Consider the following 18,126-nt stretch of genomic DNA (forward strand, 5'->3'; position numbering starts at 1 on the left):
TATAAAAACCCAAAGGAATCCGTTTCTGTGTATATAAATCTTTGGGTATATAAGGAAGAATAGGAATGTAGAAACAGATCATTATCGCTGCTGTTTAGTTAGGCTGTAGACTTAACCTTTCTGCTAAACACCCTGGGTGTTTATGCTGAACAAGAGCTCGTGGCTTTTGTTTGACCATAAAACACGGAGGAGGTAGTGCCAGTCATGGGGGGAAAGGGGCAGTGGGCATGCTTCTAGTGACCAAACATCTATTCTCTAATACAGTTTAAGTTCTCAAGAGTACTCATGTCTGTTTAAACCAGAGGAGCCTTCTTTTGCTCATGTGCTGAAGTAGACAAGCATCATTGGCACAAAGGTAAGACTTCAACCAGATAATTTTCTGAGGCCATGGGTCTATCACACTTCACTTGCAGTGACTTTAGAAAAGAGGAATGGGAAGTAGAAAATTCTAGCCTACTTCTACTGAAGGCTGAAAACAGCAGATAAAGGAAGAAGACAACACCAGGAGTACTCTCTATCACCCCACCCTCTGGAAACTCTCTGAGCTTTCCTAGGTGTCCAAAGTAGAGGTCAGGAGAAGGGTTTAAGGCAAGCACAAGGCAGCCTTTGGGGAAAGTGCTTGGTGTGTCCCTGACTATACCCCTTAACTCTGAGAATGTCTGATTTAGAGTATATCTAAAGGAACTTAAAGAATTTTAAAAATATTTCCTAGTCTTTGACCTCGTTTTACAGCCCTCTTCTATCTGCTGGTTCCTGGTCACTCTGTCTGTCTGTGTTCCTATCTGTCTGGTGGGTCTGTCTAACCCGTCTACACGCTCATTCACTCGTTCATTGATTCATTTGTTCTCCACACCACATATTACACATTGTACCGCAGATTGTCACCTTGTCTTTCCCTGTGATTTTAGCTCTCTTGGGTCCACCCCACCACCACCCTGCTCCTGTGAGAAAACCTCAGTCCCTCAACCCTAGGATGGTGATTTTGTCTTTCCAAAATACACTGGAATCAGATCTGATCATCGGAATTCTGCAGCCATTGCAATGAAAAAGAATTGCAATAATAAAATATAAACAGCAAAAATAATTTTTATTAATAAAAATAAATTTAAAAATAATAAAAGCCATTGCAATAATAAAGGCAGCTTAGGGTTCCTGAGTGGCTCAGTTGGTTGAGCATCTGATTCTTGGTTTTGGCTCAGGTCATGATCTCAGGGTCATGTTCTAGCCCTGCGTCAGGCTATGAGCTCAGTGCCTCACTGCAGAGTCTGTTGAGATTCTCTCTTCCTCTGCCCCTCCCCTTGTGCTCACTCGCACTCTGTCTCTCAAATAAGTAAATGAATCTTAAGAAAAAAAGCAGTTAGGAAGTAGAAGCCAGATTTTAAAACATCCTATGAAACATTTTACAAGTCAAATCTTAGGGAAGGTACTTATTATTATATCAAACTTAAGTCAGAAACAACACAGGCTGAGTACTGCTCTCCCTTTCATGCTGCACTATGGCCTAGAGATGATCCCTTCTTGTGAAACACTCCCAGTCCCACGATTTATTGTTTTCCAATTTACACAGCTAATATTTGCTCTGTGTGAATAAGTATTCCTTTCAACAAGTATTAAATTGTCTACCTCACCAGTTAAAGTGACCGTTTTTTTTTTTGTTGTTGTTAGTGAGAAAGAAAATGAACCATCTCTTTTTTTCTTTGAATACAACTCGGTAAATTTTAAATCTGTTAGAGGAAATCCATCTTTTTTTGTCTTTTCATATTATTTAGTTACAAGGGTTTTTCTGGAGGATAGTTTATGCAAATTTTCTTAAGTGGTTTGATTTTGTCTGTAGAAAACTTAGAAATGTATATTGCAGAATCACTGCTAAAGAAATGCTCAACTGGTGAGTACTACACTTGACAGGAATATGTGAGCCTGGAACATAATAACAGCATGTGGAGTAGCCCTTGGTTTTCTGGTCCCTTAGAAACAACTTATTTCAACAGGCTACACACACACACACACACACACACATTTAAAGCTTAATGAGGTTATTACATAGTATAAAATTCATGTAAGGGCACAACTAAAATGATTTTTAGTAAATTTGCTGAATTGTGCAACCATCCTCCTTAATTTAGGACCTTTCCATCCCCCCAAAAGAAACTTCCAACCCATTTGGAGTCACTCTGCATTCCCACCAGCAGCCCCAGGCAACCAGTAGGCTGGATCTTTCTCTTATGGCAACTGGATATGGAGCTAATGTCCAACCTTCTCAAATAAGGGATAGTAAATCAGTACCAGAAATCAAAACAACTTTCCTCTACCTAAGCATATCTCTCCCCATATTCAGAAGTTCGGTTGTATCTTTTAATTTTTAAATTTAAAAAATTCTTTTTCAGATCCGTTCCCAGAGTGTTGTCACCCTACAAAGCCTGCCCATTTCCTTGTCATCATACCTATACAGCTGTGGGACCTAGTGGCAGTATAAAAACTTATTATAAAGGTCTGACAAAGACTCATGTTACTTTTGCTGGGAAAGTATTTCACAAAAATACATGATAATTAGTAAACTGATCCTCTATTAAGTTTTCAAGAACTCATTAGTAAAAATACTTAGCAAATTTGTGAGTGCTTCTGAAATAGAATCCCATGACTGACATGATATCCTCGTGATCTGTAAACATTTTTAGTACTTATCCATTTTAGGTGAGAAGAGTTTTGTAAGCAAGCTAAACTCTAAAATTGTTAAGAAAGGAAAGCTAAGATGTCTTTGTTTCTGAAAAAAGTTTCTGGGCATAAAATATCTTAGCTAAAATGGATCTTGTTAACATAAAGTGATATATTATAAACTTAAATGGTAGTTAATTAGTAACAATAACTCTAGTTAAATGGTAGGTATAGAGATGGGAAATACTTAATTGGCTCTTCCCTTTTCTCCTCCTCCCACAAGAGGAGTGAGTTATATATTAAACTTTTTCTAAGTGTATACAAATTTTTGCAAAATTACAAAGATTTAAAAATGTGTCTGATGTTACCTAGAGGACTTTCCTATGTATTTACATATCTCTTCTTAAAAAAAGAAAGCTATTAATTGATAGTCACTTATTTATTTATTTGCTGATTGTATTGTTGACCTCTACATGTAATGGCACTGGAGGTGGTGGTGTGCCAGTAAGAATAGGGGCCCCTGAGGTCCAATTCCTGGTTCCAGTCCAGCCTTCTATCTGTCTGGCCCTGAGTATCTCACTTTATCTCAGTTTCTTTACAATACTTCCTAGGGTTATAATGAGAATTAGTTATGTAAGTAGTATTTTCTGAGAACTATTCTACAACTTCACTTTTTAATGGCTTTATGGTGACAATTGATTTTTGAGGTTTTCTGGGTTTTTTTTTTTTTAAAAAGATATTTATTTATTCATGAGAGAAACACAGAGGCAGAAACATAGACAGAGGGAGAAGCAGGCTTCCCACAGGGAGCCTGATGTGGGACTTGATCCCCAGTATCCCAGGATCACACCCTGAGCCAAAGGCAGACATTCAACCACTGAGCCACCCAGGTGCTCCTGAAAATTTTTTTAATATGCCAACTTTCTAGTAATAATTATAGAAATGTATGCTTTGTGATGGTTTCTTTTTAAGTTATTAGGATAAATGAAAATTCAGTAGGCAAATATTTTATAGATATATTTCAGATACCAATATAACACTGAAATTGTTGCATTCCTTGAAAGTGTTAAAATGGCATTGGTAGGGGATCCCTGGGTGGCCTCAGCGATTTAGCGCCTGCCTTCGGCCCAGGGCGTGATCCTGGAGTCCTGGGATTGAGTCCCGCATCCGGCTACCTGCATGGAGCCTGTTTCTCCCTCTGCCTATGTCTCTGCCTCTCTCTGTGTGTCTCTCATGAATAAATAAATCTTTTTTAAAAATAAAATAAAATGGCATTGTTAGACTCAGGATTTTAATCTTTTAAATTACTTTTTGCTGCCTTTCCCCAGCGTATGCTAATGCTTGTATTGGATCAAGTTTGAAAATCCGGGTCTCTTTGGAGACCCGAAATTAGGAAACATAAATCATCATTATCAGGTTTTTTGCAAAAACAAAATCCTAGATTAGAAGCATTGGTCAAATAAGAGCTTTTGAGAAACAAATAATGTATTTAAAATACAACATGGCAGCTTAAATTCTGAGAAACTAGAGCCAAATATAGTGACCTTAATGGCTTTGGAGAAAGTATTGCTTTTTATAGCCTCATAACATTTGAAAGCAGTGGCTTGTTCGGCCAGTCATGCAAAAGAACATTTTTGTGGTTGGCATCAGAAAATGAGAAATGTAGGCTTTATACAGACCTTTCTGGGTCTTCCATGGTCTCTTTTTTCCTATTTTTTTCCTTGCCTTATAGTGAAAACCATGCTCTGCCTTAAGGAACCCAGGTGCGCTGGAGCACAGGACTTCAAAACACAGAGAAATACCTCGCCTTCATGCTCCCCAAGCACCTTTACCCTCTACCCAGTCCTGTATAACACCACACCCAAATCCCAACAAGCAAATGGGGCAAACCTCCTGAAGGTACAGATTCTAGGTGCTTCCTTCTCCTTAATCTTTGAGTGTTTTAATTCTTGCTACAAGGAAGTGCTCCCCCTAAAAATCTCTTGGATTGTATTAAACTGTTACTTGAACGTGGCTGTTGCCACACTAAGCAGAAATACAATAACCATTTTATATATATATATATTAAGATTTTATTTATTTATTCATGAGAGACACATGGAGAGAGGCAAAGACATAGGCAGAGGGAGAAGCAGGCTCCATGCAGGGAGCCCCATATGGGACTCGGGACTCAATCCTGGGACTCCAGGATGACCCCCTAGGCCAAAGGCAAGCCCTAAACCACTGAGCCACCCAGGCGTCCCTAACCATTATATTTTAAATATATATTAAAATGTCTAATTGCAGACTTTAGACCTTTAACAAGGAAATTGTATTGTAGTGTGTCTGGGTGTCATTCCTACAACAGCACTGGGGATTGAGTAAACTTCCTGTTCTTTGGCATCTGCCCTCTGCTGTAACCACAGTATGTCTTAACTGCCAGCGCCTGGTTAAATGCTTCTCCTAAAGCCTCACCTTTGCCTCCACACTACTGCAAGATCTTTTAACCCCCTTGCAGAGTTCTTGCTTACAGGTGATTTCACTCACATCTCAAAGTGGTAGTAGCCTGGTAAATAGCAAGCTGGTAAACAGCAAGCTGGTAAATAGCAAGCAGAGTTTCAAGATGTCATTTTTAAATACCCATTTAAATAGGCTATGAAATTGTATAAAATATCTCCACAGTTTGGTCACCACATGGTAGAGGGAGAAATCAGTTAAGTGTATTTCTAAGTAATCTGAAGGACGTGAAATAAAGGAGCTTTATTATAGTAGAGAATTATGAAATTATCCTTAAGGAACTATTCTTTTTTTCCTTCTCTCATTTTTTATCATGGTTTTCCAGTAATAATGATATGCATCCAAATCTAGAAACATTTTTGTTTTTGTTGAGGAAATACACCGTTAACTTGACTCTGATCTACTTACTCCAAAGGAGGTCTTCTAATATCATTCAGAATATGTTATGTGGTTTGGAGACTGTGTGAAACTGTTCGACCCAGCTTCTGCTTTTCTTTTGGACCAGCCACTGCTCTTAGGAGAAACCATAGACTCTAATATTAGGCTTAACTATATTAAAAATGGAGTTTTTTACAGTTTCTGGAAAAGTCCTCATTGCAATAGGTAATCTGTGCTCCTATTCCAGAGTAGTAAATATAAAAACCCAAAGGAATCCGTTTCTGTGTATATAAATCTTTGGGTATATAAGGAAGAATAGGAATGTAGAAACAGATCATTATCGCTGCTGTTTAGTTAGGCTGTAGACTTAACCTTTCTGCTAAACACCCTGGGTGTTTATGCTGAACAAGAGCTCGTGGCTTTTGTTTGACCATAAAACACGGAGGAGGTAGTGCCAGTCATGGGGGGAAAGGGGCAGTGGGCATGCTTCTAGTGACCAAACATCTATTCTCTAATACAGTTTAAGTTCTCAAGAGTACTCATGTCTGTTTAAACCAGAGGAGCCTTCTTTTGCTCATGTGCTGAAGTAGACAAGTATCATTGGCACAAAGGTAAGACTTCAACCAGATAATTTTCTGAGGCCATGGGTCTATCACACTTCACTTGCAGTGACTTTAGAAAAGAGGAATGGGAAGTAGAAAATTCTAGCCTACTTCTACTGAAGGCTGAAAACAGCAGATAAAGGAAGAAGACAACACCAGGAGTACTCTCTATCACCCCACCCTCTGGAAACTCTCTGAGCTTTCCTAGGTGTCCAAAGTAGAGGTCAGGAGAAGGGTTTAAGGCAAGCACAAGGCAGCCTTTGGGGAAAGTGCTTGGTGTGTCCCTGACTATACCCCTTAACTCTGAGAATGTCTGATTTAGAGTATATCTAAAGGAACTTAAAGAATTTTAAAAATATTTCCTAGTCTTTGACCTCGTTTTACAGCCCTCTTCTATCTGCTGGTTCCTGGTCACTCTGTCTGTCTGTGTTCCTATCTGTCTGGTGGGTCTGTCTAACCCGTCTACACGCTCATTCACTCGTTCATTGATTCATTTGTTCTCCACACCACATATTACACATTGTACCGCAGATTGTCACCTTGTCTTTCCCTGTGATTTTAGCTCTCTTGGGTCCACCCCACCACCAGCCTGCTCCTGTGAGAAAACCTCAGTCCCTCAACCCTAGGATGGTGATTTTTGTCTTTCCAAAATACACTGGAATCAGATCTGATCATCGGAATTCTGCAGCCATTGCAATGAAAAAGAATTGCAATAATAAAATATAAACAGCAAAAATAATTTTTATTAATAAAAATAAATTTAAAAATAATAAAAGCCATTGCAATAATAAAGGCAGCTTAGGGTTCCTGAGTGGCTCAGTTGGTTGAGCATCTGATTCTTGGTTTTGGCTCAGGTCATGATCTCAGGGTCATGTTCTAGCCCTGCGTCAGGCTATGAGCTCAGTGCCTCACTGCAGAGTCTGTTGAGATTCTCTCTTCCTCTGCCCCTCCCCTTGTGCTCACTCGCACTCTGTCTCTCAAATAAGTAAATGAATCTTAAGAAAAAAAGCAGTTAGGAAGTAGAAGCCAGATTTTAAAACATCCTATGAAACATTTTACAAGTCAAATCTTAGGGAAGGTACTTATTATTATATCAAACTTAAGTCAGAAACAACACAGGCTGAGTACTGCTCTCCCTTTCATGCTGCACTATGGCCTAGAGATGATCCCTTCTTGTGAAACACTCCCAGTCCCACGATTTATTGTTTTCCAATTTACACAGCTAATATTTGCTCTGTGTGAATAAGTATTCCTTTCAACAAGTATTAAATTGTCTACCTCACCAGTTAAAGTGACCGTTTTTTTTTTTTGTTGTTGTTAGTGAGAAAGAAAATGAACCATCTCTTTTTTTCTTTGAATACAACTCGGTAAATTTTAAATCTGTTAGAGGAAATCCATCTTTTTTTGTCTTTTCATATTATTTAGTTACAAGGGTTTTTCTGGAGGATAGTTTATGCAAATTTTCTTAAGTGGTTTGATTTTGTCTGTAGAAAACTTAGAAATGTATATTGCAGAATCACTGCTAAAGAAATGCTCAACTGGTGAGTACTACACTTGACAGGAATATGTGAGCCTGGAACATAATAACAGCATGTGGAGTAGCCCTTGGTTTTCTGGTCCCTTAGAAACAACTTATTTCAACAGGCTACACACACACACACACACACACATTTAAAGCTTAATGAGGTTATTACATAGTATAAAATTCATGTAAGGGCACAACTAAAATGATTTTTAGTAAATTTGCTGAATTGTGCAACCATCCTCCTTAATTTAGGACCTTTCCATCCCCCCAAAAGAAACTTCCAACCCATTTGGAGTCACTCTGCATTCCCACCAGCAGCCCCAGGCAACCAGTAGGCTGGATCTTTCTCTTATGGCAACTGGATATGGAGCTAATGTCCAACCTTCTCAAATAAGGGATAGTAAATCAGTACCAGAAATCAAAACAACTTTCCTCTACCTAAGCATATCTCTCCCCATATTCAGAAGTTCGGTTGTATCTTTTAATTTTTAAATTTAAAAAATTCTTTTTCAGATCCGTTCCCAGAGTGTTGTCACCCTACAAAGCCTGCCCATTTCCTTGTCATCATACCTATACAGCTGTGGGACCTAGTGGCAGTATAAAAACTTATTATAAAGGTCTGACAAAGACTCATGTTACTTTTGCTGGGAAAGTATTTCACAAAAATACATGATAATTAGTAAACTGATCCTCTATTAAGTTTTCAAGAACTCATTAGTAAAAATACTTAGCAAATTTTGTGAGTGCTTCTGAAATAGAATCCCATGACTGACATGATATCCTCGTGATCTGTAAACATTTTTAGTACTTATCCATTTTAGGTGAGAAGAGTTTTGTAAGCAAGCTAAACTCTAAAATTGTTAAGAAAGGAAAGCTAAGATGTCTTTGTTTCTGAAAAAAGTTTCTGGGCATAAAATATCTTAGCTAAAATGGATCTTGTTAACATAAAGTGATATATTATAAACTTAAATGGTAGTTAATTAGTAACAATAACTCTAGTTAAATGGTAGGTATAGAGATGGGAAATACTTAATTGGCTCTTCCCTTTTCTCCTCCTCCCACAAGAGGAGTGAGTTATATATTAAACTTTTTCTAAGTGTATACAAATTTTTGCAAAATTACAAAGATTTAAAAATGTGTCTGATGTTACCTAGAGGACTTTCCTATGTATTTACATATCTCTTCTTAAAAAAAGAAAGCTATTAATTGATAGTCACTTATTTATTTATTTGCTGATTGTATTGTTGACCTCTACATGTAATGGCACTGGAGGTGGTGGTGTGCCAGTAAGAATAGGGGCCCCTGAGGTCCAATTCCTGGTTCCAGTCCAGCCTTCTATCTGTCTGGCCCTGAGTATCTCACTTTATCTCAGTTTCTTTACAATACTTCCTAGGGTTATAATGAGAATTAGTTATGTAAGTAGTATTTTCTGAGAACTATTCTACAACTTCACTTTTTAATGGCTTTATGGTGACAATTGATTTTTGAGGTTTTCTGGGTTTTTTTTTTTTCTTTTGTAAGTCTGAGGAAGCTTTTATGTCTGTTAAAAAACTTACATACCAGGTGTTTGTTTCCATTGATTTTTCAATTCACTGTAATTGTTTCAAGACCTGGTTTTTCCTAAGCCTTTAAGGTCTATGTATAAATTTCTTTTATTCATAATTCCAACTTGCAAATGTTAAAAACACATTTTCTTTCTTCAGTGTTTAACTTCCTTTTTCAACAGATAACCTCTTTTTAAACATTAAAATCCAAACATAAACTTAGATAAGCTTCCTTAATTTTTAAACTACATTTACACATTTGTCTTAACCACTGCAAATGCACAATGAGGCTGGCGTACAAATCTAGCAAGCAAACCATTTTTGAGTTTTGAGTGGAGCCCGTGTCTCCACTCTGGGAAGCCATCAGCAAGCTTTGGGTTAGGACTACTGAGAAGATGCATATGTCATGAGTTTCAAACTTGGACCTTTTCTAATAGTCTTGGGTAGCTGTCACATGCCCCTTTCCCATTTTTTAAAAACCATAACCTCTGATATAAATTATTAAGATTCTACATCTCCTTTTTAGATCTAAGTTTATTATTTTATTTTATTTTTTAAAATATTTTATTTATTTATGAGAGACACAGAGAGAAAGGCAGAGGGAGAAGCAGGCTCCATGCAAGGAGCCCAATGTGGGACTCGATCCCGGGACAGTGGGATCATACCCTGAGCCAAAGGCAAATGCTCAACTGCTGAGCCACCCAGGCATTCCTTGTTTTGTTTTTATTTTTATTTTTTAAAGATTTATTTAGATAGAGAGAGAGAGAGGCAGAGACACAGGAGGAGGGAGAAGCAGGCTCCATGCCAGGAGCCCGATGTGGGACTCGATCCCGGGACTCGAGGATCACGCCCTGGGCCAAAGGCAGGCACTAAACCGCTGAGCCACCCAGGGATCTCCCAGATCTAAGTTTATATTTAATTGGATACTGCATCCTTCTTAGGTAATATTTATATATTTGCCTCATACTTTTATAGTTACTATATAAAAACATAGTACTTTATAATATTAAACAGAATTCATTTAACTAATCCCCTCTTGTTGGGTAGTAGATTATTTTCAATTTTCTCTTATAAATGACTGTTGAAAACATACTTGTAGAAATATTTTGTGTACATTCTTATTTCCTTTGAATAAACTCAAAATAGAATAACTGGGTGCCATTACACCAGTATTAGTGACTGTAATATATAGCCTTATACCTACCAGTGTGAACCATGGAATCATTTTGTCAAATTACGTAAAATCATCCTGAGATAATTAAGGGGAAATGACTAATGTAGGAATATGGTAATATCAAAACCTTTACAAAATTGAGGTGATAGAAATAAAACAAGTTAATAATGTGTTTTCTGGTAATTTGACAAAAAGATTCCAAAGTTCATTTAGGGCAGAGAAGAGAAGTAACAGTGGAAGACTTTCTACTACATATTGGCACGCGTATCACATGCTACTGGCATTGAAGAATGTGGCTCTGTATAGGTACTTCTATTTCCTTTATTGAATACTTTCTCCCCCACCAAAACCAAGTAAATATTGATTTGTATCAAATGCCTTTTTTACTTCATTCAAGATAATCGTATCTTTTTTATTTGTATTTTTGTGTTTTATTACAGCCCTTTCCTAGTTTGAAACCTTCCTTGAATTTCTAGAATACATCATGCTTTGTCCGCCCAAAAACCTAACAGTGTCAGTGTATCAAGAGTTTCAGAGTTTTGCACTTGCCTTTAAAGGAAAATTAGTCTATAGAGGTCTTTAACTTTTAAAATATTCTCTAGGTTAGCTTCTGGTATTTTGCAATGTAAGAGGACTTGGAAAGCTTTTCATTTGCCTTGTGCTGTGGCATAGTACCCAAAACAAATGAACTAATGGGATTACTCTCCATCCAGAGAAACTATTGTGGCTTTTGTCACTTTCCCAGATACTTACTGTAGGAAAAGATCACCATAGGAATGAAGATGTTGTAATTATCATCTTGATGGCAATCACTGTCCCAAGATTGGTTGACATAGGATGAATGTGCTCTGTATATTCAATCTTCTTAATGAAATCCCAAGGAAAATATCAGTCCTGCTACTAATGACAATAAATGGGCTTTGCACTCACAAAGTGCTCTCACTCCCAGGAGCACAAAGCTCTTCATGATTAATTATTTCAGTCATCCTCACAGTTGTCCCATGAGGTGGGTGGCTGAGTGCTTCCTCTTAGGGAAGAGAGAAAAAAAAAAAAAAGGTAACTCATTGGATTTTCTTCTGTTCTACATTCTATGTTCTAGAACGGGATACCTACCTTATAAAGCCTGTCAGTATGTTCACCATTGGACCAGGGCTTCAAAAAATCACAGGCTTCTTTCACATACGAACACCAGGCTAGGAGCAGATGTGGAATAGTAAAGTTGGGAGGGAATTTTGATGAGTTTGGTAAGATGCTGTGTGTGGGTTAGCCTAGACTTGGTGAGGAAGGGCAATGGCTGAGTTAGTGTTTTGGCGTCTCTGTTAGAAGTGGTGATCCATGGTGTCAGAAGTTTGTTTTTGCAAATATCTTCACTAATGCTTCCCACAACACTGTGCTAGGGTTCTACAAAGAGTATCTGTCAATTCTCGTTTCCAGAGAGGGGCACTGGTCCTTTCACATCCTGCTCTCGTGTGTTAGTGGCTGTGGTTTTTCACAGGGATCAGATATCTGCTGCTCAGCGATAACTCTAGCCCCTCTCCATCCTCCAGTGACCCTCCATCTCTCTCCAATTCAACTTTCCTCATGCTCTCACTTCCCCGGAGAAGGACAGTGCCTCTCTGTAGACACATCGGTCCGGGGAGTAGGGATAGAACTAAAACTATGTTTGTTTTGTTTTCTTTTGCTAAAAGATTTATTTGGAAGAGAGAGAATGAACAGGAGGGACAAGTGGAGGGGCCTGGGAGAGAATCTCAAGTCGACTCTGCACAGACCCTGATGTACAGTTCCATCTCATGACCCTGAGATCACCATTCTGAGCCAAAACCAAGAGTCGGATGCTTAACTGACTGTGCCATCCAGGCGCCCCTAAAGCTACATTTTTATCTAGTGATCCCCTCATCCTTTCTTTTATAATATGCCTTTCTGTCTATTCCAGGAGTTTTTTTGTCACATGAATTCTGTCTCTCCAATCAGACTGCAAGCTCTTTGGATGAACGTCCACCGTGGTTTTTAAACTTTTAATTCCTGCCCCGTTGCTCCTTCAGCACTAGCATTTTCAGGTGCACATAGACACTTGTGGTAGCTCTATTTGCTATCTATACTGTCAACAAATATTCCCTGTACTTACTATGCCATTTTAACTTTTCCCCTTTTTCTTTCATTAAATAAAGGCTTAGCTGTCCCACTTTGAGTTTTTAATCTCCCTATTTTTTTCCCGAAGTTCCCCTGAAAGGGAGGTCTTTAAAATGTGAAGAATTATGCTTGAGTTGTGCAGTGTACTCAGGGAGGGGACTAATTATGAGGTTTGAAAACCTCTTCAGGTGGCCGGGTTCGGCAGCATGACTAAAATACTGCTTTCCTAAATTGAGAACAGCTGGGGCTGTGTTGCCAACAAGTATAAAAGAGTTGGTGCCGGTGCTCTGTGTTGGGAAGAAGTCTTTGCTCTCTGGAGCTCGCGGAGCTTAAGCCGAAGGCACCCTTTCCTCATCCGTGTCATGGTGGTGAGTGCCTGGAGCTGGTCTCTGGGTGTCAGTTTCTGTTGTCTGGTAGATGATGTGGTGGTTGTCTCAAAATGTTCCTTACTGATTTGCCATGCCAGTTGTGATATTTTATCTTTCAAGTTACAGATAGAATGTGTTCCCTCAGTAAGACACAGATAGCTAAGGTTTTGTGTATCTTTTCACTGTATTATTTTGAAGACTGTCAGCTTTCCCGGTATATGGTGTGCATCTCTACATATAAACGGATAAACCTAGGCAGTGCCATTTCAAGTATCTTGAATGTGTGGTCCTCAAATCTGTTCTGAAAAGTGGTCACCTGAAGAGACTCCAGTTTTTTAAGGAGAATGTAAAAAATGGGCTCATTGACCAGTGGAAAGAGTAACAGTTATTCATTCAGTGCATGTGAGCAACTCATCACAGTTTTGGTTCTTCCAGGTTCATAGAAAAGCTGCAGTCTTAGGAAAGAGTGATGTGATCTCCAGAGAGGTTCTAGCTTATTGTGACTTCATGGTTAGCAACAAGTAATAGTGTCTGATGAAGTGTTTGCAAAGTTGGATCCTTATTTATATTTAAAGAAATTTTAAAGGAATTGATTATTAAAATGTTCCTATTTATACTGACATCACCTCAAAAAGAGACAAGAATTCCAAGATAAAACAACGCAATATTTTATAAATAAACTCCGTCTCAACAGCTTTAACCATGTTCTGACAATATATTTATATAAAGAAATGGCTTTGGTATTTCCTTATTTTGACAATCTTTTTGTTTGGATGGTCGACAAGTGGACAAGCACGGTTTCTGAACATAATTTTTGTTTTATTTTTGCAGGTGGGATAGTGACACCTTTGGGAGAAAGAAAATTGGTTTCCCCTCTTGAAAGTGGCGTGTGTACAGCAGGTAGCTGCATGGAGGGAACAGTAATCAGATGGCTACCTTCTACCTTTTGTGCTAGGAAACAAAATCAGTTATAGGAATCCATGTTGATCTCAGAAATAGAAAGATTTAAAACCATTAAGTTTGCACAAAGAACAAGAACTTTACCATCTCCTTTTTGATCCAAAGACTGGAGAACAATGGATATTATAGAGACAGCGAAACTTGAAGAGCATATGGAAAATCAAACCAATGATCCTGCAAATACTTACACGAGACCTGCTGAGCCTCCCGAAGAAGAAAACAAAAATGGCAACAGTAAACCTAAGAGCTTATCCAATGGGTTGCGAAAGGGCACCAAAAAGTACCCAGACTATATCCAAATTGCTATGCCCACTGAATCAAGGAACAAATTTCCCCTGGAGTGGTGGAAAACAGGTATTGCCTTCGTGTATGCTCTTTTCAACCTCGTCTTAACAACCGTTATGATCACAGTTGTACACGAAAGAGTGCCTCCCAAGGAGCTCAGCCCTCCACTACCAGACAAGTTTTTTGATTACATTGATCGGGTAAAATGGGCATTTTCTGTATCAGAAATAAATGGGATTATATTAGTTGGACTATGGATCACCCAGTGGCTGTTCCTGAGATACAAGTAAGTAGGTCTACTAATTATGGGGCTTGCCATAAGTCTGTATTTAAGGGGGTAGATGTGTAATTGAAATGGTCTTCCTCAGTTTTGTCTGATAAATTCAGTCCTATCCAGGCATTTGATGACAGGAAGCAATGGAAGGATCTACCTCGTTGAATAAATAAGGATTTAAAAGGCAACTGTGTATGAGAGGTAACCATGAGGATGCTATGGATATATCATGGTCAGTGATTCAGAGCTGATGAATTCAAGGTGCAGTTCCTGATTTCAAGTAACTCAGTGCTGTGGTATCTGCATGATAAATCAAGAGGCTTAGAGAGGAATAACATTCACTTCATCATGCTTTTGTTATTTTAGGCCTTTAACAGGTGGGGAATGGAGTTGCCTGCGAACTTGCCTCTCTTACTCATAGTGTGATGACTATATCGGTCTGTAGTCAATAGCATTCCTTGAGGTTTGCTTCTATTCAGGAGTTCTCAAATTTTACATTTCTTTTTATTTTACCTATTAGCAATCCAGTCACAAGAATGTAAAAAACTGAATTTAGACGTGGATCCATGCGGTTTGGGTTTGAGATTTCCGAAGTAAATGTGCTGTCCAGTTTCCCCATGGCACTAATAGAGCCCTTAGTTCACTGGTTTCAGTCTCCCTGTTTTGGAATAGGGGCAATCAGGAAGTAGGAAAGCCACGTACTTTTGCTTTAAAGGCACTTAAAAATAGGACATAGCTCTGAAGTGGTTATTTTTGCTTCCCTATGAAATCTGGCAGCTAGTCTATAAAAACAAGGCCCCTCAATTCCCTTTCCATCTCATTTATCATTCAGATGTTTTGTTCTCTACTAAGATTCTAGCAATTAAGTCCCTAAAATATAAGTTTGATCAAAACATTGCCCATAAACTAAGGCTTTTGAAAATGTTATGTGTACTTAGTCGATACTGTTCAAAAACTCACAAATGGGATTTCTGCATGAATGCCACAAAATTATTTATAGAAGAGAGAACTCATGCTATGTTGTTCTTTCAATTGCTAGCTACTTTGAGAGTAGAATTCAGTCTCTCTTTGCCCAAGAACTCCCCAAACTCACGTTGGCAATTTTGAAAACCTTGTTCCACAAACTGAAGTTGTTCCTAAACATTTTCCTTAGTATGTATAAGTTAAAGGCACCTCTCAACTGTCTTTCCCTAGAACTTTTTACTGCCAAAGTTGTTAAGTTATGGTATGCCAAAAACAAACAAGATTTGTTGAACATTAGTGTTTCTCTTTTTGGTGTCTACAACTGACACTGAAAATAAAAGAGCCTACTTAGGCCAAACATGTTTGCTTTCTCCCTTAACTGAGACCAATGTTTTCTTCATCTATATGTGAAAAGAGACATTTTCCAGGGTCTGGTAAGTAACTGGCTTCTATCTAGAATCACAGTCTCAAATTGAACCTTCATCTAGAGAGTTATTATGAGCTGCCTCTCCCTGACTACCCTGTCAAAACATGTGTGGGCGCCACATGTCAAAACTTGTGGGGGCACCTGGGGGGCTCAGTCAGTTAAGCATCCAATTCTTGATCAGGTTATGATCTCAGAGTCTTAAGACCGAGCCCCATCCAGTTCTGTGCTGGGCATGGAGTCTGCTTAAGATTCTCTCTCCCTCCCTTTCCTTCCACCCCTACCTCCTTGAAACAAACAAACTTCTGGTCACATAGCTGGCCACACATTTTAATGATCTATACTGTTTTGATCACAACCCATCATCAGGTTGGTTTGTTGGGGAAAACATACTTTTTTTTTTTTTTTTTAAGTTTTGAGGTAGAATTGTATCATGTTTTAGCAACTAGTAGAATAATTTTTATAACCTGTTTTTTTTTTTTTTATAACCTGTTTTGAACAATCCTAGCTAAATGAGAAATCCTACTTACTCTCTCTTGTAAAAGCACCTTCAAAGCTGTGGGGGAAAAATAATTAGCAATGGTTATTTTTCTAAATAAGGTTGCAGAGTGCACATTTTACCTTCTAAGTTAATTTTCAATTCTGAATACAGCTGAACTCAAAATGCCAGAATGAATATAATTGACTCATAATAATTCTTACTTATTACTTCACCTTGTCTAACGGCAAGGAGCACACAGTTTAGCGCTCTTTCTGGGTCTGAGGTTGAAGCAAAGGGTGAATTGTTTTTCACTTAACCAAATGGAGAAACTCAGCACTGATTATCACTTACTCCTTTTCAGTACTAGAAACGACAGAGTTAGTATGGCAAGCCTTTGAAAGAAATGGCCTTGCTCTAAAATACTTTCATCTAATAGTCTATTTTTTAAGGATTTACTTATTTATTTAAGAGAGAGAGCGCACGTGCATGAGCAGGGGAGGGGCAGAGGCAGACAGAGAAACAGACTCCCTCCTGAGCAGGAAGCCCAATGCGGGCTCCATCCCAGGACCTCAGGATCATGACCTGAACCAAAGGCAGACGCTTAACCAACTGAGCCACCCAGGTGCCCCTCATCTAATAGTCTAGGTAGTTTTCTTCTCTATATTTTGACCCCAGAAATCCTGGAATATTCTTAAAATAGCTACTGGAAACAGGCAACTAAAATTATATTCGTACATAATTCTGTAAATTAGAATTCCCAGCGGTTACCTGAATTAGACTTTGATTCACATCAGACCACAATCTTTAGAGAAAACTAAAAATATGCCACATGCCTGAAACTGCCTAGTTTTCCAGAAGTCTTTTATCAATATTAGTTTTGAAAGTTTGAGAGCTCCCAAAATGAGAGAGCTGTAGTAATATAGTTTATGTGCTAGGGAAGTTACAAGTATCAATTCTAGGGGCTTTCTGGACCCCACCCATCTCAGAATCTCCAGAACCCAGTTTATAGACCCACCCCTAATTACACAGAAGAAAATGAGTTGTCCTCTTCAGCTGGACATAAGGACACTCAGAACCCTTGAAGCCCATTCAAATACACATGAGGCAGTGGTGCAAACAGGGAGAGCCTTTCCCATCTCGGAGGACAATGTGCACAAAGTCAAAACCACTGGGAACCACTGCCTTGGAGTTAGGACTCAGTGGTACAGGACAGGGACTGGTGTTAATCAAGACCACTGTCCCTACCAATATAAAGTATAAAAGGACTTAAGGGATTTTTTTTTTTTTTTTACCTTTTTTGATCAAAACAAGGGTAAACTGATCAGTTTACAGCTTTACCATTAAATGTCCATAAATGCACAGGGTGCTTTGGACATTTTCAAAATACAATTCTCTGAAAATCTATATAGTCATAGACAAAATAGTTCGTGCCCAAGTTGTGAAGATACTTGTGGATGGTCTCCAAATAAAACTTGCTTATATAACCTAGGTTAAATTTAGTTGTCCCGTTTCCCTATGTGTCCAATTATGTAATATCACCTTAGTTCATTAGTTAATTCCTCTGTGACTGTGGCTCATTTATACCTTTGCTATGCTCTCAAGAGAAGGTTTTATTAATGCGATGAGTTGACTGAAAACATAGAGCAGTTCATTGAATTCTTTGGCAGAGAGTGACTTTTTAAGGATAGGTGGTTGTCTAGAAGCCTTAATCTACTATAACGTCCTCCCTCTACAGATCTTCCTTTTGGGTCCTAACCCACCTAGATTTATTATAATAGGTGAACCTTTGTTTCTGAAAACTGCAGTGTGACCTCTCCATGGAATTGTAGGTGTGGGCCGTTCACATGTAAGTCTTTTGAGCTATGAAACT

The 18,126-nt window shown here is 38.5% G+C and overlaps 1 protein-coding gene across 5 annotated transcripts in view; it reads left to right on the forward strand.

Annotated features, from left to right (window-relative positions):
* The window catches only part of SGMS2 (sphingomyelin synthase 2), a 91,401-nt gene that overhangs the window by 55,498 nt on the left and 17,777 nt on the right, over window positions 1-18,126 (forward strand). For 4 of the 5 annotated variants that reach the window (XM_041760021.1, XM_041760020.1, XM_041760017.1 and 1 more), the window contains exon 3: window positions 13,701-14,400. In XM_041760021.1, coding sequence (XP_041615955.1) covers window positions 13,946-14,400 — 455 coding nt within the window. In that variant the 5' untranslated portion in view covers window positions 13,701-13,945. Of the gene's footprint in view, window positions 1-13,700; window positions 14,401-17,802; window positions 18,103-18,126 lie in introns of those variants that run through there. The other variant, XM_041760022.1, reaches the window with a different exon arrangement.

Source organism: Vulpes lagopus, chromosome 6 (assembly GCF_018345385.1).
Source record: "Vulpes lagopus strain Blue_001 chromosome 6, ASM1834538v1, whole genome shotgun sequence".
Classification (NCBI taxonomy): Eukaryota; Metazoa; Chordata; class Mammalia; order Carnivora; family Canidae; genus Vulpes; species Vulpes lagopus.